We start from the raw sequence: 27,497 nt of genomic DNA on the forward strand, positions 1-27,497 counted from the left end.
ATATTTATGGGCTTGTGCAAATGAGGATGACCAATAGAGTATTGTTTGTGAAATAATAGTGAAAACTGGAAAAATAATAATAGTGAAAACTGGAAAAAACTCAAACGTTTCACTTAAAAAACTCAAATATTTTAAAAATAAGAAATATTTTAAAATATATTCAAATATTTTAAAAATAAGAAATTAAATTATGGTATATTCATTAAATGGAATATTATTCAGAAATTAAACTGAACTTTTAGAAAAATAGTTAATGATATAGAACAGTTTTATAATATCCTGCAAAGTGGAAGGAGTGCTCCTTTTCTGCTCTATCACGATACCAGGGAATGTGTTCTTTTGGTGCCCTGGAACTCTTGTCTTGTTTGATATTCAACCATTTAACGTCACTTGTGGGTGCTTCACCAGTGTCTGTCCTGACACTTGGTAACAATGACCCTGTGAGTCTCTCTCCTGATCTTTTTGAACTTATACAATGATTTTACAATGGGAAAAAAAAAATCTGTATTTAAAAAGGAAAACAATACTGGTAAATACGGGGCCCATGTCCCTGAGATACAGAACCTTGGGATGACCGCTAAGGCAATACGACAGTGATCTTGACAAAACTTGAAAGTGCATTTAGAGCTAACAAAAAAAAATACACATGCCATCAATTGGATTTTTTGATTAAATTGACAATGCTAAAATATACTTTTTTGCTATTCAATGAAAAGACTGGGATAGGAAATCAGGAGTATAAGGGGTATGGTGTATGCTTTGAAACTACATGCAAATTATAACTCACCTCCACAGAGTCATTGTGATTCAGTTGTTCCCTCTGTAATCATCGGAAGCACCTCAGCATGATGATTGAGAGTTCAACGTCTTTTGGTCGCAACCTAGGCTCTGCTGCTCTGTGTGCTTAAGGCCAGTTACACAATCTCTCTGTGCCTGTTTCCTCACCTAAAAAATGGGCATAATGATAGTACTGACATCACAGGGATATTGTATATTTTAAGTTAATATATTTACTTCAATTTAAAAATATACAACTCTCTCACTTGTGTGGTTTATAGAGAAGTTCGATGTAATTCTTATACTCGTAGGTTGTCTCATTCCCTCCTGGCCCCCTTCAGGCTACTTTCAAAATTCTATCTTTGTCTTCAGTATTCTTCAGTTTAATATGATATGCCTAGGTACAGAAATTTTGGTGTTTGTTCTGCATGAACTTCCTGCATTTGTGGTTTTGTGTTTGTCAAATTTTGAAATATTCTTTGCAAATATTACTGCAAATATTTCTTTTGTTCTATCTTATTCTTTTCCTTCTGGTATTCCAATTGTGCATGTTACACCTTTTGAAATTGTCCCACAGTTGTTGGATGTTCAGGGCTCTTTCTTTTTCTTGTTACATTTCAGTTGTGGGCATTTCCACTGACGTATCTTCAAGCTCCCTGATTCTTTTCTCAGCTATGTCCATTCTACTGATGAGTCCATGAAAAATATCCTTCATTTTCGTTACAGTATTTTTATTTCTAGCATTTCTTTTTGTTTTTTTTAGACTTTCAATATCTCTGCTTATATTACCCATCTGTTCTTACATGTTGTCTACTTTTTTTTTAATCAGAGCCTTTAACCTTCAGAAGTGTTTCTCCTGTATATAGTTTTCTCCCCACTGCCACTTACTTGCTTCCCTAGCTATATCATCCCCAATCTCTGTCCTTGAAGTCCTCACCCTTTTTAACTGAAATGTTTCTCCTTAGGTGAGACATAAAAGCTGGAAGAATCTGGACTAAGCAGTAATTATCTTCCACTAGCTGAGACAACACTGTCAAATTCTTTCCCATGGAATGTAGGACTTTGTTACATGATACCTGGTTAAGTTCTTGGAGGTAAATCTCACAAAAGTTATGGGATTTCCTTAAATCTGTACCCTCCAGGATTTTTTCACTCGTATGCTAGTCCACAGCCAGCAGACTCTGCCAGTTCATCAAAATGCCAATTAAATATTCCTACCAGCTTAAAAAAAAAAATATATATATATATATATATATATATAGGCCTTAGAGTAAGCATTCCGTAAATGCTAGCTGATGGTATTACTCTTATTACTATTGTTACTATAATGGATTTCTAGTTGTTATTTTAGTTTTCAGTTCCTTTAAATATTTAGTAAAATTGGATGGTCTATATAACAGTTCCTTGCTTGCTCACGTACTCATTCACTGACTGTAGTTACCTATGTCTCTCTGACTTTTTTGCTTTGAAATCTTAAATAGCAGAGCCTAAAAGACACACAGAGAATCTGTGAGGCTGTGGAAGGCATGCGGAAGAGACAGGAAAGTAAGGGCAGTTATCCAGCAACGGGGAGGGAAACAGAGCACAGCTCAAAGCAGCAGACAGCAGAACAGGGCAATGGAAGCCGTTCTGAGGGGCAACACGTTCCCAGCAGCACTAGCCCCACGGCAGGTCCTCCAAGTAACTCTAACTGTCCTGACCCTGCTTTTCTATGGAGTAGTTTTTCTGATTGGCCTGACTTCCATGTCTTTCTTTTATAATAAAACTCTGTCAGCTGAGGAAAACTGAAGACGTCTTTGACGTTTGCAGAGCATATATGACACACACATGAGTTTTCATGGGTGAAGGAGAGGGACAAGTCTGTGTTTTTGTCTTGGTTGCCTGGAATGACTATGAACAAGAAAATGGCAGGTTTTCCAGCAAAGGTGAAAAAGTTTTTGCATGCAGGTGCCTTTGGAGATTTTAGGTAGAGTCTTCCAGAAGCAGTTGAAAATCTACTTTCAAGAATTCAGACCATTTCTCCATTGCCCTAACTACCAATTAGGTTGAATGAAAGTAAGCTGATATAGGGTAGACTGCTATTTTCTCTTCCCTGTTTATTTACTTTTCGGGAGAATTTGGGTTCATACTGTATCAGGAGAGACTCACATCATCCGTGTTGGCCTCAGATAAAGCTATATTGTGTGGGCACCACTGAGAAATCTTGTGCGCCAAGAACCTGACTTCCAGAGGGTTTTTTTTTTTTTCTTTGTAAGAATCATAAGATGTAACAAGATAGGTGAACAGTCATGCAGAAAGTTGATAAGCAGCCCTACATTAATGCTACTGCCTATGAAATTGGTTTCTAGAAGGAAAAAAATGTCAGAATGCACAAACATCAGGTTTGAAATAACTCAGAGCCACAAGAGCATCTTGCAGAATCCCATATTATAAACTATGCTTTATAAAGAGATTTAATAGACTGTGGCAATAAAATTAATGGATGACAACTTTAAAATGTGTGGCTTCAAAAGCAAGTGCAGAAGAAAATGGTAATACTTTGCAAAAGGTATATACGTAATAGTCCACAATGTTATTTAGAAAGTTATTATTTCTGCCAGGGTGTTCATTGTATGGATGAAATAAAAAGAAAAAGTAGCTAAATAACCAAAAAAGAACCGAGTTCTGAAAAAAGGAAGAAATAAAGATAAGAGCAAAGAAAAAGTACCAAAAAAACTTTCAAAGAAAAAGGTAAATTAATTAGCCACAAAAGATTTTTTCAGAAAAGAAAATGTAGGAATAAAATAAGCAGAGTAAATTCATGACAAGTGCACACAAAGGAGAAACTTCTAAAGAAGAAACACAAAGACAGAAAAAGGGAACTTATTTCTTATCACAATAAGAATATAGCCTTGCTGATTTATCATTTTATTCCTTGGAAACCTTCTATCAATAAAGTAAGCCACAACTCTGTAGAATACGAACAAATATAAAAGTGTGCGTTAAACTCAAGAAATATTGAATAAAAAACCAACACCCGTCTTTGGGTGAGGAGACGATAAATGGTTTTCCCTTTGTAGTTTTCTGTGCTTGAGCTAAACTTCTTACAGGAAGATACGCTACTTTCCTAATGGACGAGAATGAACTCCATTAAAAATGGAGTTCTCAGCTGCGTTTTGTATCAAAATTTAATACAGCAGAGTCCTACTCTGCTGCCAGCTAATTCAGGAACTGAACAGGATGACATGCTTTCCTGTACAGTCTATAATACAAACTTTCCCCATGAGGAAGAGTAGTTATCTCCAATTATCTGACATTTTTCCTCCCCTGCCTTTCCCATCACCCACTTTCCACCCACCCCAGGAGTTCTGCCCTTTTTTTTTTTTTTTCTGAGAAACAAACAGCATGGTACCCATGCCTGCTACTATTATTTCCTATCTGGGTCTCCTTGGGCCTCTGGTGTTGGACTCCGCAGGCTCCTAGAGTCCGAGAGGAGACTGGAGAGTTCTACCTGCCCATCTTCGACCTCAGACACCCACACTCCCCTCTGCCCGCTCGCACATGCGTTCCAGGATTCGGTGGATGCTGGTGAAACTGGGCCTGTCTGCAGGCAGCTCGCTCCAACACAGACGCATCAGATTGTACAGTTCCAGGGGGCAGTTCTCTGGGCAGGAGAGGATGTTGCCGTCCCGCACGTAGCAGATGACCTCCTCGTGGGCCATCCCGTAGTAGGGCTGCAGGCCGTAGGAGAAGATCTCCCACAGGAGCACCCCGTAGGCCCACACATCAGACTCCGTGGTATAGCGGTTGTAGAAGATGGACTCCGGGGGCATCCAACGGATGGGGATGGCGTCATTTTCATTGGCTTTGTAGTAGTCAGCCGAGTAGATGTTTCTAGAGAGGCCAAAGTCGGCGATTTTCACCACCATATTCTCACCCACAAGGCAGTTCCTGGTGGCCAAATCCCGGTGGACAAACTTGCGTTCGGAGAGGTAAGCCATGCCGGCGGCCACCTGCCTGGCGATGCACAGCTGCTCGGCACAGGAAAGGGGCGGCGGGCCGGGGCTGGAGGCCTGCGCCCCGCGGGTCAGGTCGCTGGGACTGAGGCTGCGTCCGGGGTGAGGGGACATGCTGCGGAGGAACTCATTGAGGTCCCCGTAGGCCATGTATTCAAAGAGCAGGCACATGGGCTTCCCCACCGCACACACGCCTAGAACCAAAACAAGGCCTCCTGTTAGAGGTTGCGTTTCTAAAGTGACACGTGGGAAAAAATTGTACGAAAGCAAATGACCAGATCAGAAAATGTGGTGGCTTGGTTTTCTGTTGAGGGCATCATAGTCGAACTCTGACCCCCTTTCTTTGTGTAAACATCTCCTATTTATCTTTTAAGATTCAACTGATCTATCACTCCTCATGGGGTGCTTCAGCTCCTGACCTTTCCAGGATCAGATTTTCCTTCCGTCATTCTTTATCCTTAATCCTGCATCCTATCTACCTGCCTGTTATAATCACCCATTTAGCTGAGGTTTCTTCCCAACATTTTAGCCCTTTAAACTAGAGATTATATCTTAAGTCTTCTTTAAATTCCACACACCTACCGTGTGTCTGGCGAGCAAGTACTCCATAAATATTGGGTGAATGAATTTATGAGTGGATGTTTGCTTTGAGTATGTAATGCAATTGCTCTGTCTTTCTGCTTCCTTTCTGAAGAAGGATGATAAGGAAGCTGTTGTATGAAATTTGGAAAGGAGCACAGAAACAATCCAGGATCTTAGATGAAGTATTCAGGTTACTGCAGTAAAACATGTAGGTAAATTTACAATGTTCATTCCAGAAAGAAACAAAATGTTAACATAAAGAGTCTTAGATTTAGCGCCAGGAAGACATTTGTTAATTTTAAAATCTTGCTGTATTTGAGAGGGAAATGGACAACTTGAAATATTAGATCAGATGGTCACAATTTCATATCAGCATAAAAATAGATCATTAACTATTTTTTTTTCAGGCAAAAGTTAGAAGTCTGTTCAAAAAGGAAGAGAAATGAGAATACTATTGTCTTGGCTTGTTTATTTTGGTGTTAGTTTTTAATTCCAGGGACTTTAGCAATCTGTATATTTATATGTACTATATAAATTAAATTAAAAATTTAAATACAAAATTGGTAAAAGAATTAATGAAATGATAAAATATTTCTCTGAGAAGTTTTTTAAAACTTCAATTTTTTGAATTTAGGTGATTTAATGAAATAGTCTACTCCCTAGTACAGAATATATTCTATGGGGAGGAACAGAGACATCTCTCTGATCAAGGAATGAAAGAAAAAACGTAAGTGAAGTATGAAGGAGAAAAAACTTGGCAAGCCTCTGTTTTCTGATGCAATACATTTCTTCACTTATATTTTCATACCTAAGAGTTTCACAATGTTAGGATTATCAAATTCTGCCATGAGGGCTGCCTCCCTCTGAAAGTCTGCTTGCATATCTGCTGAGGCTTCTTCTTTGAGCATCTTCACTGCCACCATTGTGAAAGGTTCATAGGGAAGTAAGCCTGGAGCCCTGAGAGATACATTTATTTAGCAAGAAATCAAAGATCAGGAAGATTACACAGAGTCACATGATAACTACCCATGTACACACATCCCCACACTCATGCAGCCTTTCCCAGAGCCACAGAACCAAAGTAAGATGCCAATGGCAGGTCACGCTTAAAGTTCCTTGGCTCCAATGAATAAAAATCACTGGGGTTATTTTCAACATAGATTGTTTGAAAAATGCATTATTTATTAATAACAGAAAACCAAAAGTGCCCAAATCCAATGGGATTATCATTACCATCCTAACCCCTTAATCTCTGGCCAGAATAGAAATTCCTGGAAGGCAGGGACCATGACTTATTCATCTTTATATCCCCAAAGAGCCTAAAAGGGTGCCTTGCATATTTTTTGGTTCCCAATAAGTATTTGTGTGAGATTTTCATTAATCATGTAACCTCCATACCAGGGCCACTATGAGTAGAAGTAAGGTTGTATCCTGCCCAAGAGCAACAGGCCAAAGTAACAGTTGGTGATTAAAACCAAGTCCATACTCTGTGGCCCAGCTGTGTGTCTGTGGAGGTACATCCATGCAGAGAGGATATTTTATTCCAACTCACACAAAGACATTAACTGGGCTAGCATTGGCCCTAATACATACTCGTTTTTTTGAGCTCATTGTTGGCTGACATTTTTGCGTAATTTTTTTTTTCCTTTTTCTGTCTTGCCATTCTGTGAACATCTATTTAATATCCATACATGTCAGGCTTTGAGTTCTTAAACTGAAACACTATTTCAAAGTAAACATTAAGTGAAGTGGAGACTATAGCAATGGAAAATGGAAGAGATTTTAGAAGGATTTACTAAAAGCAATGTGAGAAATGATTATTTAAAATGTACAACGAAATTCTCTTCCGAAAAGAAAATATGATTAAACTTTGCTAATTGCTTATCATCGGAACACTTTATAAAGATTCCCTCCATATACACAACCCTATTTTCCAGCAGAGGGGGAAAAGTATCAAGATTCAAAGTACAGTACTCAATAAAAATAAGGTGAATGATGTGAAGAATGAACTAATTTCATAATAACTATTATACACATTACATAGAATCAAGTTAATATCTGGTAATTTTTCAGACACAACGTATTTCAGTTGGTAGTTTTTTTTTTTTTTTTTAACGTGGGCAACTTTACCTTGCTTGAAAGACCCTTCCAAATGCTCCCTCTCCAATATCTCTCACATATTCAATGTTATTCCTGGGATACTCCAGGCTGAGCAATTTGGGATTCAAAAGAAGTGGCATCCTCTGGTACATGGGGTTGGGATGAAGTCTGTCTAGCAGGAGCTCAGAAGGAAGAGTAGTGAGGGTTACAGCCGCTGATTCTCTGCAGGTAAGACAGGTAAGATCAATAATGAGCTGAGGACCAGGTGAGAGCTCTGTACTCAGACTTAGGTTCTAAAGAGACATGGTGTTTAGGAGGAAACAAATTATGCTAAGTTCACCAAAGATCCTTCCATTTTAGAGCCACGAAGAATTTGGTTTGGAGCCTAAAGTTACATTCTTTTTTTCAGGGATTGTGTCACTATCCAATCTGATAGTGGCAGTGGGGCTGAGGGGGCTGACAGCGAGCAGGAACGGCCATATTCTTCCAAACCGTGGTTTAGATTCCATCTGCTGTGAAAAACTAACCTTAGGACATGTGATCCTATGCAACAAGTCACTGACATTTTGAAAGATCATGGTGGGGCTGCTTACGGTTAAAGCAAGGCAATGGCTGTCATAAAGGAAGTGGCAGTGTTATATATACCCCTCCTCCCGTCTCCAGCTTCAATACCAAATACGTAAAGGTTTTAAAAATGTTACTACACGTGGTTCACTTAAACTAGAATCTCACCTTTTCTTATTTTTCCATTGTTTTCGTCTTCGGCAGCAATAAAGAGTGGTTACGGTAAGAAGCACGAATATGGCAAAGCTGGACATGATGGAGATTATTACAGTCATGGAGTATGTAGGTGAGACAGAGGAGGAAGACAGGGAAGAGGGAGGCACGTTTGGAATGTCCACACTCGGCTTTGAGGACGTCATTGGTGGGAATGCTGTAAGTCAACAACAGATTTTCACTCATTCTTAAACTTTTAAGCAGCAACGTTCGTATTCAGGCAATCAGGAAACTAAATTTAAGATTATGTTCTAATGTATCAGGTTCTCCCTGGTTATATATCTATAAAGCGCAATTGTAAGAATCCAGTGAAGTCTAGTTGTAAGTAAATCCAGCTTACAGAATCATAGAACTTTAAAGATGAGACTCAGAGAAAGGAAATACTTTTTCCAAGACAGATGCAAATCCTGGGCTAGTGTCTTCACACTCATCATAGTTTTTATGACCTGACAACAATCATGGACATTGTTAAGTTACTAAATAAAATATTTTTATGAAATTGAAGTCAGGATTATCTAAAGCTGAGGTTTGTTGATTTACAAACAGAATTAAATGGAAGAACATGGAAAATGGAAATAGTAGGACAGAAATGAGGAAGTTAGTTCATCTAATTGAACTCCTGTCAAATTCCTATTAAAAAGGTCAATGCAATATACAAATAAGTTAAAATCTGTATTACCGCTGGAAACCAAAAGATGTCATACTAATGTCCCTCTGTTTGTAGGGTGCAACGTCCATTGTATATCTATTAAAACAACATTATGAATTATATTTTAAATCCTTTTAGTTGACTGAGTAAAGACAAAAACATGGATACAGAATATTTTAATAATATAATCAACAAGAATGTCTTAATAGTGAAGAATGAACTTTGTACCCTAAAAAGACAGAATAAACCTTATTTTCAAATATTTGTGGGATACTGACAGACACGGTCTTTTTTGTCAGGTCACAAAGATGAATCTCAGTAAATTTCAAAAGAAGAAATTATGCAGATCTATTCTTTGATCAAAATGCAATTAATAATAGATTAAATAAAATCCAATAAGACATTCAAAAAAGAAACATTTTAATAACCTTTCAATCAAAGAGTAGAAAGTAGCCATAGTTACAGATGACAAAGTAACTTCCTAGCAGTGTTGATGAGATTTGGCCAAAGATGTGTTCAGTGATAAACTCATAGCATTATCTTCTTCCATTAGATAAAATGAATGAAGTGAATGAACTAGATATTTAATTCAAGACTTTGGAAAAGAAACAAAATCTACAGAAAACAAAGGAAAACAGGTGATATAGTAACAGCCATGTACAAGCAGAAATTAATACGTTAGAATACACATAACACAAATGATAGAATTTAAAAATAGGTCAATAGTTTTTCTGATAAATATTTACAAGGTAGTCTAATCAGTGACATTTTAATTTTAAAATGAAAAGAAAGGCACAAACATACAAAATTAGGAATGATAGAGTCATTTTAACAATAGACTCAAAGGTCAATAAAAAGGAAATGATATATAACTATGGAGTTACATTTTTTTAAATCTTAAGGAAAATGGTAGGAGCACATTAATTACCAAATTTGAAGAATCAGAAAGTCTGAAACTAGCCATAACCAGGAAGTTTAAGTCATTATAGAATTATGGTTATATTCTTTCAGTATCGGAAGAGATACAATTTTCACAGTTTTATAATATATTCCAGTAAGAGAAAAATCTTTCAGATTGTTTTAGCAAGCTATTATAATACTAATATCACAACCTGACAGTGTTAGCACAAAAATGCAGATTATAGAGCATAGATTTAAAAGATGCTAAATGAAATATTAGAAATTGACTGCAATATAGTCAAAGATTTCATAGAAGGAACTATATTATTATAACACATCACAGAGTCAAAGGAAAACTTTCATTGCAGGGATACCTGAAGCCATTTGAAATAGGACACGTAAAAGCAGAGATTATAAGGGGTGCCTACGTATGACTTCTTAGTCTAGGCATGGAAGCAGTGATTATGCCCTGAGCACCAGTGGCTAAGCAAGTGGTTTTGAAGCCTGTGGAGACCAAGTTTGGTTACCCCTGTGACTCAAGCAGGCACCTGGAACTAGAAGAATATTAGCACAGCAGTAAAACATTTGTGCAGGACCAATGACAGCATTTCTCATCAAGCATCACAGCAGTGGTGGATGTAACAGACTTCCCAGGCTCCGCTGTGATGGTTTGAAAGCTGCTCTGACTTTCTGTGGACTGAGTCATTCGAAGATTTAAAAAAATCAATCCAAGATGAGTGGGGAGGGGGGCTTAAATTGGAGAGCTAAACTTAATTCTAATATGAAAGTAGGAACAATCATTAAAAGACAGGGAGAAGGGAAGCAAGAAGGAAATACCCAAAAGATAAACTAATGATTAAAAGAAATCTTCCATCACCCTTCAAAGTGAACTGGTAATATCCTTTAGAGTTTACTCAGAATTCAAGAGACTCTCCAAGAAATATTTGAGGGCTTTACACACTCCCACAGAATATGAGACAGTCTACCTAATAAGGTTGACTTCTCTGTTCAACGATCGACCTACCTGAAGAGCTAAAGCCAATTTCTTTGATAATTGTATTTAACTCAGGGAACATATTTTTAGACATTCCTCACCGTATGGTCAGATGAAATGATCAGTTTATGACATCTGGAGTTCATTTTCTTACATATAGCAAAGATTTCATAAAATGATCTAGCTAATCTATGCTGCTCGCAATTTCTTATAATCAGTGTAGAAGGCAGAAATCTGGATGCTTTTGTGTGTCTTATTTCTGTCTAATCTAGGATTGAAGGTCAGCACCTTTCATACAGTAAACCCTCAATGAATGCGTGAATGGATGAATGAGTAAACAATCAAAGGATAACAAACATCACAGTCATCAATTAAGAGTCCAATCAAAGTTAACTTTGGTTGCTTCTGTGACAAAGAATTGAAACATTTCTTTTTCATTCTTTCAAGTTGGGAATGACAATTTGACAGGCTTCCAGAATAATAGGTTTTTAGGGTTTTCCAAAGCTGTTCTTGTTTCCTAGCTCTGAGTGATTCAGTTGTGACCAGTAGCATTCTTTCTTTCAATATTCTAAGTCTTAGTCCTTTAAGTAAGCTAGTAAAAATCAAGTCCTGGCACTTAGCCAAGTGCAGAAACAATTAGGCCTGGAATATCTAGCCCAAGAAATGAATATGATTTGAGCCTTGAACATGAAAATCAGAGGAAGTTAGTCGACATGAAAAAAATTTCTAATTTCATCCTGAAGATTTCTGCATTCTGATAGGCTTAACGTACCATCTGATACACGTTGGTTTCTAGGACGCCCCTTTTCAAGCAACCTTCTTGAATTCTTTCCTAGAGATTTTGAGATCACCCTTTTAAAACCATTTGATTTGACCCTGTAAACTTTATACTATTGGATGATACAAAAATCATGAATGCAAAATCAAAAGGTGATATTTTAAATTGGCTTACTTTATAGCCATGGAAGGGATAAAGCAACTTAGTAACCTTGAGGTAGGAGATGGGATTTGCATCATTCACTAAATATGGTGCTCTCCATGGCCTAATTAGAAGCTATAAACTGGGATCTCTGATGATCTTCCTTCATATTCTACCCTGGGTGAGTATAGTGAAAAGACTTTGAGAGGGACCGTACATCCCGTTCTGGACATCATGAAATATGGGTGTAAATACGCATGCATGAATCCAGTTACATACACATAACGTTTCAAGGGCACAAACAAAATTACTTACTTGTTAGGTTTTCTTTTTTATAATCTGAAGGGGAAAGGATAAAAATTTGTTTTAAGTGAACATCCAGATAGCTCCTGTGTTCTGTGAGAGAGTGCTAAGAAATGCAAGTTCTTTTTCAGCTTTTTAATATACAATGGGAAAACATTCTTCGCATTCGAATGCGAAAGGATTGCATCTTTGAAATTAAAACAGCTGTTAGGGCTCACCACATAGTTCCTTACAGATGAAGTTCATTAAAGCAACATGCAGCCATTCAGCTTTGTTTTGTGAGATCAGCATTTGCAAACATATGGCTTATTTTTGCATGCTGAAAAATCTGCTTCCTTGGGTAAGAAAGAGGACTTTTATGCTTTTATTCCACTCCTCTGACAAAATATGAACTGTTTCTTAGCCATTTCTCTGCACATTCAATAAAATGTTATGAGCTCTCATAAGATCTGCTTATGAAGTAAGGTAAGATCTCAAGCAGCAGTGAAAAGTGCTCTTTAATTTCTTTTAGAACAAATGGAATAAATCCTTATGTTAACCGGTGCAATTAGGATAGCAATAGGATTCTTGGGTATGGAAGCAATAGGATTATTGGGTATGGAAGGAAGGCAGAACTCAAAAAATATTGGAAATGCCTAGAAATATTAGATTTAAATTCACACCTTAGTTTCCTCAAAATAGTAAATTTCTCTGAACCTCCAAAGTCTCGAGAGAACTCTGTTACCTAAATATGGCAGTCTGGTACAGGCCATGGGGTCCCAGTGCATGCTGGGGAGTTTGTTGCAGTCCGGCATGGAGAGCAGATGTATCCCAGATCTGTAGAGTCCCCTGTGGGTCTTTTCTTCCACCGCTAGCCATTCTTTTGCACAGAAGAGCTCCTTTACTGCCAGGCAGTATTCTCTACAATAATTTAGGGAGAACAAAATTTGATGAATCATAGCACGTTGAAGCCAAATTGGTGGTGGAGCCTAAATCCCATATTTTCAAAACATCATCATAGTACACTGTTTGTTCTTGCAAAAGTGTTTTTGTAAAGATCCTTTTATTGTAAATAATGTGAGAGGCTATGAAATATATGGTATATTATCCCATGAGATGAAATGCTGTCTTGTTTTGTTTTAAAAACATCACTAATGCTACTGGGGAAAAGAACGTTCAAGTTCCAAAGGTAATGGATTAGGAATCCCAGATATGTTTTCTCTTAACTTCATATTAAAGTAACTACGAAGGTACAGAAACAAGGTATGCAGAACTTTAAAAGATCATTGTCAAGCAGTTTCCAGCCTGGGAGGTTTTTCTGTAATCTCAGGGCTAATGGGCAGGGCCTGAGGAACACAGTCCGTGTCTCTGTGTGCTTTGTTCCCTAAAGCAGAATAGTATCACCTTCTTGAAAGGTTATAGGAGGGCTCGGGAGTCCTTACCCAGCCCTACCCTTGGAGAAGCTGAGTCCTATCTCATTGCTGTGTGTGCTTTCATCTGAGAAAGCTAGAGTAAGGTCTGTGTGAGTATGAAGCTGCAATGTTCATCTCTGTGTTGTACTGAGTGAAAAGGCTGAAGAAAGATTAGGTAGATTAGTTGGACTAATTAGAATTTTGAGGATTAATAATTGTTCAAGCTTATCTTATAGGAAATAGGATAGACTACATAGGAAAAATCAAGTTAGTTCCAAATTAAGATATTTGGGAATCATAATAAGAGGAAATTAAAGACAATTAAAGAAATTAAGGATAATAATAGCAATGTCATTCATTCAATATATGAAGTATAAAAGAGGAGGAAATTTTGTGTGAGTGTGTACATTCGTGTGTATGTGTAGTTATATATACATGCATATATATTTTTTACTACTCATGCCTACACTCCTGCTTTCCCAGGCAACCACTTGCCAATATGGACCAACTGAGCATGTGCAGAATGAAAGGGCTGTGCATACTAATGTGATGGGATATAATGGGAGTCATGAGTACAACGATGGGATGTAGATTCTTAATATGTCTGCAAAGGAAGAGGGAACAATGGGGCTTTCAGGCTTCTGAGACTCTGAAGAACTGGAGAAACATTGCTTGGCTTGCTTCTTCTTATGCCTGGTCCCATCCTTGGGTCATATAAGCAAATCTTTCTGCATTCAGATGTTACAGTTAAACTGTGCAAAAGCAATATGGGACATATGAAAGAACTTTTTAGCCCACATTATGTGGAGAAAGCAAATACCTGGGAAAATTATTTTTTATTATACATGGAAAAGACACGTTAGAGAATTTAAAAAATTGTTTTGTTTTCATTGACATGCACTGAAGCATGGCCTCTACAGAAGAGTTTTTCACGGGGAAAAAAAATCAAGATGAAATGGAAAATAGGGTGAAAACTAGGTTAAGTTAAACATGGTAGTGACTGAAGAAAATAAAGACCATAAAGAAGTGAAAACAACTGTTTCACTGAAACAAGTGAAATCTTCATTGAGAAAGAAATGGCACAGCAAGATATTGAACAAATAATAGGGGAAAACTTTAGAAGTTCTAACTGAATGCAGAAAGAAAGATGAAAATAGCGAGTAAGGAGATAACTAAGAGGGAGAAGCAAGCAAGAAATTCAAAGTACAAATAACAGTGTTTCCCAACAAGAAACTAGAGCACATAAAAATATAGAAAAATACTCAGAGATATACTATAAGAAAAATTCTTAAAAAGGACATAAGTCTGGGGACTTCCCTGGTGGTCCAGTGGTGGGGAATCCGCCTTACAGTGCGGGGGACGTGGGTTCGATCCTTGGTCAGGGAACTAAGATCCCACATGCCGCGGGGCGACTGGGCCCACGTGCCACAACTACTGAGTTTGCATGCCTCTACTAGAGAGCCTGCATGCTGCAAACTGCAGAGCCCACGTGCTCTGGAGCCTGCATGCCACAACTACGGAGCCTTCGCTCCCTGGAGCCTGCGTGCCACAACTAGAGAAGAGAAAACCCGCACACCACAACTAGAGAGAAGCCCGCGCGCCACAACAAAGAGCCCACGCACCTCAATGAAGGTCCTGCGTGCCGCGGCTGAGACCCAACGCAGCCAAAAATAAAATAAATAAATGAATAATAAATAAATCTTTAAAAAAAAAAAAAGGACATAAGTCTGATGATTAAATCATATTATCCATTCTTTTTATATTACTTATAGGAAAGAAAATAATGAAAAGAAATCTATTCCCAAGTCTTTCTAAATGTCTAATTTTTTAAACAATTATTGATTATATATAAGAGAAAAGAAAACCTTAATGAAGTATAAAAATGTGAAAATTTCTAGAATATTTTTCAACCCCAATGTGAATAAATTGTTTACAAGGATTAAAAAAATAGAAACAATTTTCAGATTAAAAAAATACTCAGGGACCTCCCTGGTGGCACAGTGGTGAAGAATCTGTCTGCAAATGCAGGGGACACAGGTTCGAGCCCTGGTCAAGCAAGATCCCACATGCTGCGGAGCAACTAAGCCTGTGCGCCACAACTACTGAGCCTGCATGCCACAACTACTGAAGCCTGCATGCCTAGAGCCCATGCTCCACAACAAGAGAAGCCACCGCAATGAGAAGCCCACGCACCACAACAAAGAGTAGCCCCCTCTCGCCACAACTAGAGAAAGCCTGCACACAGCAACGAAGACCCAATGCAGCCAAAAATAAATAAATAAATAAATTTTAAAAAATACTTGTTTAAATAACAGCTGGAATTAAGAAAAAAATTTATACTACGAATGGCTCAAGATTTAAGAGTTAATTAACTATGCTATTCTAATAAATTTGAAATCTCAGTGAATGGAATTTTTTTCTAAAAAAACAAAAAAGTTAAATTATTTTCAATCTTGAGAAAGAACATCTGTGGCCTATGCATTTAAACTGGTCTAGGGCATAAATGTTGGGAAATTACTCAGTAAATTTATTTTGTGCTAGCATATGAAGATACAATTCAATTTTAATTCTCATTGTTCCTCAAAAGATAATTAGATGTCATCTCTGATGAAAGTATAATCTTAAGAAACAACAAATTATGTCTTAAGTAATTTTTTTTTAAGATTTTTTTTGATGTGGACCATTTTTAAAATTTTTATTGGATTTGTTACAATGTTGCTTGTGTTTTATGTTTTGGTTTTTGGGCTGTGAGGCACGTGGGATCTTAGCTCTCTGACCAGGGATCGAACCCACACCCCCTGCATTGGAAGGTGAAGTCTTAACCACTGGACCGCCAGGGAAGTCCCTATATTAGTCTTAAAATGTCTCCAAACCCTCAAAATTTGCAGTAAGTTGAAGAATGGAGCACTCTATTTTAATGACCTCTGTAGTCCTTTTATACTAAATAGAATGCCTTAAAACTATTTCAATATTTAAATAGTTCCTGGTTTTATCAAAACAGTTAGAAATGTGCTGTGTTGGTAGTCTTCATGTGTTTTCTTGAAAAGCAAACAGTATCCATCCAGTTTCTAATAGATACCCTGGGTACAATTTATCCTTTAATCCTCTCAGCTCTATTGCAGACGAGGAAACTGAAGTTTAGCTGAGGTCATATGTCAGTGCATCTAGAAAGCAGTACAAAACAGTATTTGAACTTTGTTCCATTTAGCTCAAAAGCTACATTGATTCCAGTCTTTTCTACACAAGAAGTAAATAAAGGCAAAGATAATTCTATTGAAAGTGGGTTTATAAATTTCAGTGTTTAAAGAGTAGGGGGTTTTCAAGAAATATCTGTTTTATAACTGTTTCTACTCCTTCCACCCCCCATGACACAAGAGTGTCAGTACGTAAATTAGAATATTGGGTGGAATGTATTTTAATGTTCTGACATGCTCACCAAGATCTCATATTTATTGGCTAATAATGCTGAAATACTGGATATGTAGTCTTTATTTTCTCTATCTTGGCTTACTAATGAGGTCCATATTAGTTTGGGATTTTGTTTTTCACTTCCTAGAAAGCAGGGATGTTTATGAATATGATAATAATGTGAACAATAACAAATGTAATAGAATATTATACCTTTTATGACATTTTCTAACTTAGAGCCCTTGTATAATAGGGTATCACCAGTGATTCACATGGTAGGAATTTTGTCCAATTAATTACCTTATATTTTGGACAAAAGCCAGCTTTTGCCTTTACTCTTACACCTAACAACTTCCTCTTTTGAAAACTTTTCCTGTTGGCAGACAGACAAACAGAATTTCCCCATTTATTTATTTTGTAAATTTTACCTGCAAATGGGTGTAGGAGTAGGTGCCACCCCAGGGTTACATTCTTGGAAGATGTGGTTACACAGTAAAGCTTCAGCAGCCGGCCGGCAGAATGGGCTCACGGCTTTCAGTTCAATCCAGGCAGTGTGGACCAGTAGTTCTTGGGCCTCCTCAGGGTCTGCGTAGGAGTTGTTGAAGAAAACAAGAGCATCTTTTGCCAGGACAGCATTACACACCTCCCCTCTGTACTCGGCGCAGTAGCCTTTGTCATCTTTCTGTGGTTTACTGAAAGAAGCAGTGAAAAACATTCCTGATCACATGCTATTTCTTAGCATTCCATCTGCCTTTTTGTTTGTTTTCCATTTCCACATCTGCATCACAGAAATAGAAGACTGCACCAGCAAATTGGTTGAAACGTTCCATCTGAATATTGTCTTCATTTCCAGCAGCAATTATATTACCTCTAGCTACTCCAGAGGGCTATGAAGAGGATCAAATGTGATAATGGATGTGGAAAGCTTTGGAAACGCTCAAGGCCAGAATGGATGGGAGAATTTTTATTGTTTCCATCATAAATAAAATTTAACTCCACATTTGTTACATATAAGCGTACATAGCAAGTAAATACATCTAAAAAATATATTCATCATCATGATTAATAAGTGACTGAACGTAGTAATTGCTCTGATCCAAAGAGCTTGCAGCTTGATGAACATAGTTTATTTAAACGTTATGATAATTAATGATTTGAATTTTGTGGCACATCTTCCAAAAATCAGATCCTCTCACTTCCCAGCATTCCATTAAAGAATAAGAAGAAAGCCACACAGGAAGGAGAAAGCATTGGCTATGACTCTCAGAGGAGCTAAGTAGCATCTTCACTTTTGCTATTTTCTTACCACATGTCTTGGGGAGAGTCATCTGGTCTCTGACAGTGTTCTAATCTGTAAAGTGATGTAAGTAATTATCCTGAACCCAGGTTATTGTGTGTTCATGGGTAATATAAGTGTTAGCACAGCAATAAGATTAAAAGCTAATCTGCTATAACAACTGAAGAGGACAATAAGAAAAATGGAAAACGCAGCTGGTACTCCCTCCACGTATCCACTGCTTCCTTAATGCAATGCTGGGAATTATAATAACTCCTATACTCACCTGACAGATGTTTATTGAGCACTTATTATGTGCAGGCACTGTAATGGTCTCAATATATCCTTATGCCTTCCATCAGATATCTCATTAACAATGACAGCAAATTCAGGTTGCACTCTCATTTAGATTTGTACATCTGTTGGAATTTAGCATTTTATTATCTTTATATAAAGGATTTCAAGGAAAGAAAATTAAACAAATTGGAATTTGTGGGGATTGTTTAAGTTGCTAACAGAGCCCATTTGAATTTGAAAAGGTGATTAGAAACATCATTGACTGGTCTTTGAAGCAAATCTATTAAATGAGATACAACTCATTCAGGTAAAACAATGAACTTCCGTGAAATACTATATTTTAAAATGATGTTTTGTAACATAGAATCATTCTCTAATTCATACTAGCATTCTACTAATTAGTCAACATGAATTTTATTGCATTACCTGTAATTCATTGGGGATTTTTTAAATGAACGCCTTGAATAAGAAAACGCAAAACTCCCATGAAAACTTGGGCCCTATAGGGTTGAGAAAACATCCAGAGAAATAGCTCATGACTCAACCTCTGAGGGAACTCAGGGTATGCTGACACTAAGAAAGTTCTAGAGAAGCAAGGATACTATGCTTTAAGAAACTGAATAATAATACCTAACAATTAGAAATACCCCAGACTGGCTCACAAAATGGTCACACATATTGATAATCCTTCCATAAAAAGAGAGGATGGATAAGAGCAGGTGTGACTCTTTTCACTTAGAAAAAAACTATGGGGACTTCCCTGGTGGCGCAGTGGTTAAGAATCCACCTGCCAGTGCAGGGGACACGGGTTCAAGCCCTGGTCCGGGAAGATCCCACATGCCGCGGAGCAACTAAGCCCGTGCACCACAATTACTGAGCCTGTGCTCTAGAACCCGTGAGCCACAACTACTGAAGCCCGTGTGCCTAGAGCCCATGCTCTGCAACGAGAGAAGCCGCGGCAATGAGAAGCCCGCGTACCGCAACGAAGAGTAGACCCCGCTCGCCGCAACTAGAGAAAGCCCGCGCAGCAACGAAGACCCAACACAGCCAAATATAAATAATAAATACATAAATTTATAAAAAACTATATCATGTAAAAGTTGAATATTTCTCCTAGTGTCTCTGAGCTGAGAATGATTCATCCATGTTGCACGGTCACGTGCTAACTATTGAATGACACTTCTTTATTTTTCCATGAATATATATATATATTTTATATAAATTTATTTATTTATTTTTGGCTGCATTGGGTCTTCGTTGCTGCGCACTGGCCTTCTCTGGTTGCAGCGAGCGGGGCTACTCTTCGTCATGGTGCGCGGGCTTCTCATGGCAGTGGCTTCTCTTGTTGTGGAGCACGGGCTCCAGGCGCACAGGCTTCAGTAGTTGTGGCACGCAGGCTCTAGAGCGCAGGCTCAGTAGTTGTGGCACACGGGCTTAGTTGCTCCGCGGCATGTGGGATCTTCCCGGACCAGGGCTCGAACCTGTGTCCCCTGCATTGGCAGGCGGATTCTTAACCACTGCGCCACCAGGGAAGCCCTCCATGAATATTTTTAATTTAAAAAACTCATGTTTTTTTCTTTAATTACATAAGCAAAAAACATTTAAAAGAAAACATTGGAAACTAAGAAAAATTACACAAAAGAAAAAATGAAAATAGCCTCAGAGATAAGGATTATTAATAATTAAGAACCAATTCTTAAAAAAAAAAATTCTTGTTTTCTGAGTTTCTGCTGCTTCTCTTTTAAAAAGCCCTGGGAAAATCTTTAGAACAACCTCAATGTGAATTAATAGTACGGAGTCCTCACTGATTTTTGAACATTAGCTATATAATGCAAAAGAAAAGAAAAAGCAGAATAGGTTTTGAATAGAAATGAGAAGATCTTGGTTTTAATTTTGATTTGTCTTCCTACCAGCTTGAAGATAACTAGCCTGTGAAAACCCTTTGCATGCTGAGAAAAACCATACAGATACAAAGTATATGGTTCTTATTAATTTTCTCTGTCTCTGTGATGTTCTGGGAGCATTAAAGACTTAGCTTTGGTAGTATATCTTTGCTTGGATTAGCCCCACAAGGTAAGGGATATATAGTACCAAATATATATATACGGGAATAGAGTGAGTGTTTTAAAATACATAGGGAGGACACATGTGCTGAACAGTGTGCGAATGAAAGATGGCATGTCTTCTGCGGGTGGCCTGTATTTTAATTTCCCTACACACACATACATAATACATATATAAAGAGACTGCCCAGTCACAGTTTCAGTCAGAGTTGGAACAATTTCCTCCCCTGTTTTGCTGACTTATAAACCTCAAATTTTATGCAGTGATCAAATTTCAGAGGCAAGATATGGAGGCCAATGGGGCCATTTTTTCCCTCATCCTTCTAACCCTATCACTTAAAAAATTTAAGGAGGTCACAGCAAAACCCAGGGAACAAGATGAATGCAAAAAATTTCCATTGGTGTCTTCTGTCTTTTGCAAGTGATGAGTGCCCTTTCTGTCCAGCTGAAGTCGTATTTCTCCACATGCAGATCTTGGGACTGTGGATGGAGCAACAGCAGAGGCAGCTGGTCCTGTTCCTCGTTTGAACAGTGGGGCAGAGGTCACAGGGATCTGTTCACAGAATGCTGGTTGTTTTGGAATGATCTGCTGGACTACCTCCAAAAATTCTAGTTAATATTGCACATGGAGCCAGTCCCTCTCTTGTCTCCTGACAGACTGAACCTGGCTGACCTCTCTTTCTGAACAGTTTCTCTTTTTGGAGGCAACAACTGATATCTGATCCCACGTCCCCCTTCTAACTTATTTTATAGCAGGCAGCTCTCCTTGGTCAGATGGAATATTTAAAGGATTCTCACTACACCTTTTGCTTTTATTTTCTCTTTGCTTTAACATGTATGAATCCCATTCAGTAGAATACAGTTGACCCTTGAACAACGTGGGTTTGAATTGTACGGGTCCACTTATGCCCAGTTTTTTTTTCAATAAATACTACAGTCCTACACCATCCCATCCGTAGTTGGTTGAATCCAAGGATGCAGAACGTGGATATGGAGGAAGCACATAGACAGAGAGCCAACTCTAAATTATAGGGCGTGCTGGTTGGTGCCCCAACCCCTGAATTGTTCAAGGGTCCACTGTTTTAAAATGTGATCTTCCAGTTTCTATGAGGGCAACACTCTTCCCTTTGAACACGTTGTCCAAGGGCACATCCAGATGACCAGCCATGGTTGGTTGGGACAACCCCACTACCCCAGCGGAAACTCCACACCTTCTTTTCCTGCCCTCCCTAGGGCTGGCACACGTGAGAACGGGACCTCTCCCCTGATAGCGACACATCTTCTTCCTTATACAGCAACTGCCAGGTTCCCATTGTACTTCCCCAACAAATGTGATGGCCAGGGCCCTACGCCACTCTAAACTTCCAAAGCAAACTGGAATTCTTTTCATCCTTTCATGCCTAGTGTCTTTGTATATGATTCATTCTCTATGACGGGGATGGGCAAATAGAACCCGCAAGTCAAATTTGGCCTACTGCCTATGTTTATACCACCTGTGAGCTAAGAATGGTGTTTACATTTTTAGATGGTTGAAAAAACCCAAAAGGAGAAGTGAAAATGATATGAAATTCAAATTTCAGTGGCCAGAAGTACAATTTTATTGGAACAGAGCCAAGTTCATCCATTTACAAACTGTCTGTGGCTCCTTTTGTGCTGCAATAGCAGAGCTGAGCAGTTGCAACAGAGACCGTACGGCCCAGAAAGCCATATACTTGCTATCTAGCCCTTTGCGGAAAACCAAGAGTGCTTGTGTTATCACAAGTGAAAGATGGTATGGAATTTTCATTAGTTAGCATTTATTTGACCATAATCAGTTTAAATTATTTTCATTTGCATTTAGTTGCATGTGAATGATTTATTTCTGTTCTTGAGCCCTTAGAATTTGTGCATGATTCCATTATTATGTTACCTTGTAACGTGTGTGTGTGTGTGTGTGTGTGTGTGTGTGTGTGTCGGTCCCCTAGTAAAATGTAAATTCCTTGGGTGCAGGGAATATGTACAATTTGTTTTGTTTTATCACTTTCCAATATAGTGCCAGGAATAGAGTGAATGTTCTAAAAATGCACAGGGAAGACAGGTGTGCTGAATGAAAGAGGTGTATGAATGAAAGATGGCATCTCTTCTGTGGTTGACCTGCATTTTAATTTACCTTTTCCCGTGTTTATGTTGTATATCCCTTCAGTAGATATTCAGCTTCTCTGTAGAATCCTTCAGGTCAGGACTCTTTCTCAATACCTATTTATTAGGTAAACAAATGCATCAAAGCTATATGAATTGGGGAAAAGATTGAGAACAAACTAAATTTTCTTATGCAATGAATTATTTCATTCCATGGAATTAGAATCAATGGCTTGAGCTGCAGGTCCTGCTCAGTTGCTGTGCTACCTGGATTAGCAACATAGGTATGAATCTGTGTTCTTGAGTCTGTCTGTCTGAGCTCAGATTGAGGCTTTGTAGTTAGCTATGTGGTCTGGACAACTCTTGTGCCTCAGGTTCCTCATATAAAGAAAGAGGGATGATAGCTTTTGCCCCATAAAGTTGCTGAAACATTAATATGAGAACAGTGGTACTCAAAAATGTCCTGCAAAACTTAACTGCTGTTATTAGTAGTAATGAACCATTCTAAATCTCAGTTTCATCATTTGTAAAATTAGATGAAATTTTACACATCATAGAGTTTTTATGAAAGGCAATTTTATGCAGATAAAATGCTGTAAGTTTCACAGTGTTATATTACATGGTGTTACTTTCTTATCTGCAGGATAAAGCTATGAGGGAGGGTTTGGGAGTCAGTTCTGTGTCTCTTTTCCAAGCCTATCATATACTAACTGTGTAAGTCATGTGTACTCTCCAGTTCAAAGTATGTCTCTTTGTTTCTTTTCTGTACAATAGGGATAATACTAGCATCTATTTCATGTCCTGAGGATAAATTTTTAAAATGCATGTAAAGCTCTTAGCACAGTGCCTGATACATAGTAAGTATTCAACAGATGTTGCCTATCTTCATCTTCATCATCATTTTGTGAGAGTATTAAAAGGATTAGAAATTAGAAAGTTTTCTGAAAGATTACAGTACTCAACGAATAATAGATACTCAATAAATGGCATGTCAAACAAAGCGAAACAAAACATTGGTATAACAATAATATCTCACCTCCATTCTAGTAACAGGAAAGGAAGTTTCCACAGGAAATCAAATTAAAGGGGAAAAGAAACAAAAGTTAGTACATTTTCATCTCAAGGTTTGTAACAGATAATTTTCATTCTTCTAATCTCTAAGTTTCTGAAAAGTTCCCTGCTTCTGCTAGGAGGCCAGATCCTGCATTAACAGGCAGATTTGGAGAAGGAGAGTAAGAAAATATTAAATGTCTCCAGGAACTGAATTCTTCCTTTCAAGCTGAGTCAACCGTGGCCTTGTTCGCCCAGGCAGTATCATAGGTCAGAATTTCCCTCTGTTGGCCACCCAAGGACTTTGCATCAAGAAAGCAAGAAGTGGAGGTTGAACAGGAAGAGGGTGGCGGAGCTGCGATTCTTACAGACCCACTGGCTTCACGTGGTCACACAGCGTCCCACACTCAGAAGGGCCCCATGCTTAATTGAATGTTCTGCGGTTATCATCTTGAAACACTTAATAATTTTTTAACAAGGGGCCCCACATTTTCTGGAGAGAACAGATGGAAGAAACAGGAGGAAATTCTTACAGAGAAAAAGGTATATAATTTGGAATGGGTAAAGGCAGAATCTAACAGCAGCTGAGCAGGGAAACCTGTTGAAAGGTGAAAAGTCCAAGGTTATGTATATGAAAGAGCCCTCAATTTAAGATGTAAAAGAGAGGATTCAATACCGTGGAGGTCAACCAGAGCCAAAGAATCCAGCCGTAGAACTTGGGAAGAGATACTCAGCTTAGCTAGGCTTCGATTTCAAGCACAAGTGAGGAAAAAAAAAATCAAGGTCGTTTAAGGGTGCTCAGTCTTTTCAAGAATATTAAGAGAATCAAAGGATGATTCACTAGGCTTCCATGTGTTTCGTACAGAAATTTCTCCAGTCACATTTTCATTTTTGCGGGGGCGGGGAGAGTGGGGAGCAGGGAAGGGGTCCAAGAGCCTCCGATTATAAACAAGTGCTTTTATCTCAAAACTAGATTTTTAAAAATTTCAAAAGCTTCCAACAGCCATCAATATTTGTAGTATCTTTTCCATTATCTGGAAAAGCCAATAAAATGTTGTCTCTCTTCTAAAACAGGCAGCCAATCTAATATAAAAAAGCTGCCTGATTGTAGAAGGAACGCTTACCTCTTGAGCCTAGCTGCAGAACAGCTGGTAGCAATTTAGTGTGGCTACTGGCTGTTAGTCATTTATTCCTTTCCCTTTCATTAAAAACAAAAACAAACACCTTTAATCCATTGGAAACCAGATGAAGCCACCATGAAATGCCAAGGGACGGGGCCTGTTTTGTTGGTAAGAACACTTCTACCTATCATGGCTGAAACACTGGGTGATAGAGGGAGTCGTGTGCCCCTGCTACATCACCCCACGTCTCACAACTGGGGGGAACATTGCGGGGGACCCGGGAGTGTGACTATGAGACATGAGAGAGAGCGTGAAACATGGTAGTACGTTCAATCAGCTATATCGATTACAAAATAAGAGTCCAAAGTTCTAATTTTTTTCTGTAATAATGTGAAACATCAACACAAAATATAGAAAATAAAAATATGAGATGAATGAATAAAGATGTGGTATGTATACACAATGGAATATTACTCAGCCATTAAAAAAATGAAATAATGCCATTTGCAGCAACATTGATGGACCTAGAGATTATCATACTAAGTGAAGGAAGTCAGACAAAGACAAATATCATATGATATCACTTATAGGTGGAATCTAAAATATGATGCCAATGAACTTACTTACAAAGCAGAAATAGACTCACAGACATAGAAAACAAACTTATGGTTACCAAAGGGGAAAGGGGGGGAGGGATAATTTAGGAGTTTGGGATTAAAATATACACACTACTATATATAAAATAGATGACCAACAAGGACCTACTGTATAGCACAGGGAACAATACTCAATATCTTGTAATAACCTATAATAGAAAAGAATATGAAAAAGAATATATATAACTGAATCACTTTGCTATACAGTGGAAGCTAATACAACAGTGTAAATCAATGATATTTCAATAAAAATTTAAAAAATAAAAATACGTGGCCAATTTTGGGAGGGTGGGGAACTCCAATACTAACATATCAGATTTCTCCCTACTGCCCAGCTTTGATTATGCTACATATTTTCATTTGAGCTTTAAATTTAGAATCCCCAGACTCTGAGGTCAATCCAAAGAAGGGGCATTGCAGACAGTGGGGGTGTTGGTAAAATGAGGAGTGGCTTATGTTAGAGGAGGGATGTGACCACAGACTCATTCCTGTACCCTCAGACTGAATAAGCAGAAAAGAACTCTGGACCTCAGTATTTCGTGAGGGACCTATTAATGCCATTGAGAATGGGAAATACAAACATGGATTTTCCTCTACTGGATCCCTGTGTCTGTTTTTCCTAGCTTTATTAAGATATAAGTGACATTCAACATTGTGTAAGTTTAAGGTGGACAAGGTGTTGATTTGCTACAGTTACATAATGCAACTCTCTTAGCAACTTTCAAGTATATAATACAGTATTAACTATAATCACCAATGATGCACATTAGATTTCCAGAACTTATTCATCTTATAACTGGAAGTTTGTACCATTTGACCAATGTCTCCCCTTTTCCCCGACCCCACTGCCCCTGGTATCCACTACTGTACTCTGTTTCTATGAGTTAGACTTTTTCAGATTCCACATATAAGTGATATCATACAGTATTTGTCTTTCTCTGACTGACTTATTTCACTTAGCACAATGCCCTCAAGTTTCATCCATGTTGTCACAAATGACCAAATCTCTTTCTTTATCATGGCTGAATAATATTCCATTATATGTATATACCACATCTTCTTTATCTATTTTTCTGTTGACAGACACTTAAGTTGTTTCCGTATCTTGGCTACTGTGAATAATGCTGCAATGAACATGAAAGTGCAGATACCTCTTTGATATCCTGTTTTCATTTCCTTTGGATATATATCCAGAAGTGGGTTTGCTGGATCATATGGTAGTTCTATTTTTAATTTTTTTCAGAAGCTCCATACTGTTTTCTATAGTGGCTGAACCAATTTACAATTCCACCAACAGTGGGTCAGGGTTCCTTTCTCGCCAATACTTGCTAACTCTTACTTTGTTGATGATAATCATCTTAGTAGGTATGAAGTGATAGTTCATTGTGGTTTTGATTTGCACTTCCCTGATGAATAGTGATGTTGAACACCTTTTCATGTATCTGTTTGCCATCTGTATGTCCTCTTTGGAAAAATGTCTATTCATATACTTTGTCCATTTTTAAATTAGATTGTTTGGTTTTTTTGCTGTTGTATGTGCTCTTTATATATTTTGGATATTAACCCCTTATATATAATTAGCAAATATTTTCTCCCATTCTATAAGTTGCTTTTTAGTTTTGTTGATGGTTTCCTTTGCTGTACAGAAGCTTTTTAGTTTGGCGTAGTCCCACTTGTTTATTTTTACTTTTGTTGCTTATGCTTTTGGTATCATATCCAAAAAAATCATCACCAAGACTGATGTCAAGGAACTTACTGTCTATTTTTTCTTCTAAGAGTTTTATGGTTTCAGGTCATGTGTTTAAGTCTTTAATTCATTTCAGGTTAATTTTTGTGAGTGTTGTAAGATAGAGGTCCAGTTTCATTCTTTTGCATGTGGTTATCCAGTTTTCCCAACACCATTTATGGAAAAGACTGTCTTTTCCCCGTTGTATATTCTTGGCTCCCTTGTCATAAATTAGCTGACCACATATGTGTGGGTTTACTTCTGGGCTCTTGATTCAGTTCCATTTGTCTAGGCATCTGTTTTTATGCCAGTCCCATACTGATTTGATTACTATAGCTTTGTAATATAGCTTGAAATCAGGACGTGTGATGCCTCCAGCTTTGTTCTTCTTTCTC

At 37.9% G+C, this 27,497-nt stretch overlaps 1 protein-coding gene across 3 annotated transcripts in view; it reads right to left on the reverse strand.

Annotated features, from left to right (window-relative positions):
- Positions 1 to 1,463: 1,463 nt before the first annotated feature.
- Positions 1,464 to 27,497, reverse strand: part of MUSK (muscle associated receptor tyrosine kinase) — a 95,032-nt gene continuing 68,998 nt past the window's right edge. For 2 of the 3 annotated variants that reach the window (XM_067743687.1, XM_067743686.1), the window contains 7 exons: positions 23,586 to 23,592; positions 17,224 to 17,487; positions 12,721 to 12,896; positions 8,187 to 8,388; positions 7,485 to 7,676; positions 6,163 to 6,311; positions 1,464 to 4,966 (listed from right to left, as the gene is read on the reverse strand). In XM_067743687.1, the coding sequence (XP_067599788.1) occupies positions 4,284 to 4,966; positions 6,163 to 6,311; positions 7,485 to 7,676; positions 8,187 to 8,388; positions 12,721 to 12,896; positions 17,224 to 17,487; positions 23,586 to 23,592 (1,673 nt within the window). In that variant the 3' untranslated portion in view covers positions 1,464 to 4,283. Of the gene's footprint in view, positions 4,967 to 6,162; positions 6,312 to 7,484; positions 7,677 to 8,186; positions 8,389 to 12,008; positions 12,033 to 12,720; positions 12,897 to 17,223; positions 17,488 to 23,585; positions 23,593 to 27,497 lie in introns of all 3 variants that reach the window. The other variant, XM_067743685.1, reaches the window with a different exon arrangement.

The sequence above is a fragment of the Pseudorca crassidens genome, chromosome 7 (assembly GCF_039906515.1).
Source record: "Pseudorca crassidens isolate mPseCra1 chromosome 7, mPseCra1.hap1, whole genome shotgun sequence".
NCBI lineage: Eukaryota > Metazoa > Chordata > Mammalia > Artiodactyla > Delphinidae > Pseudorca > Pseudorca crassidens.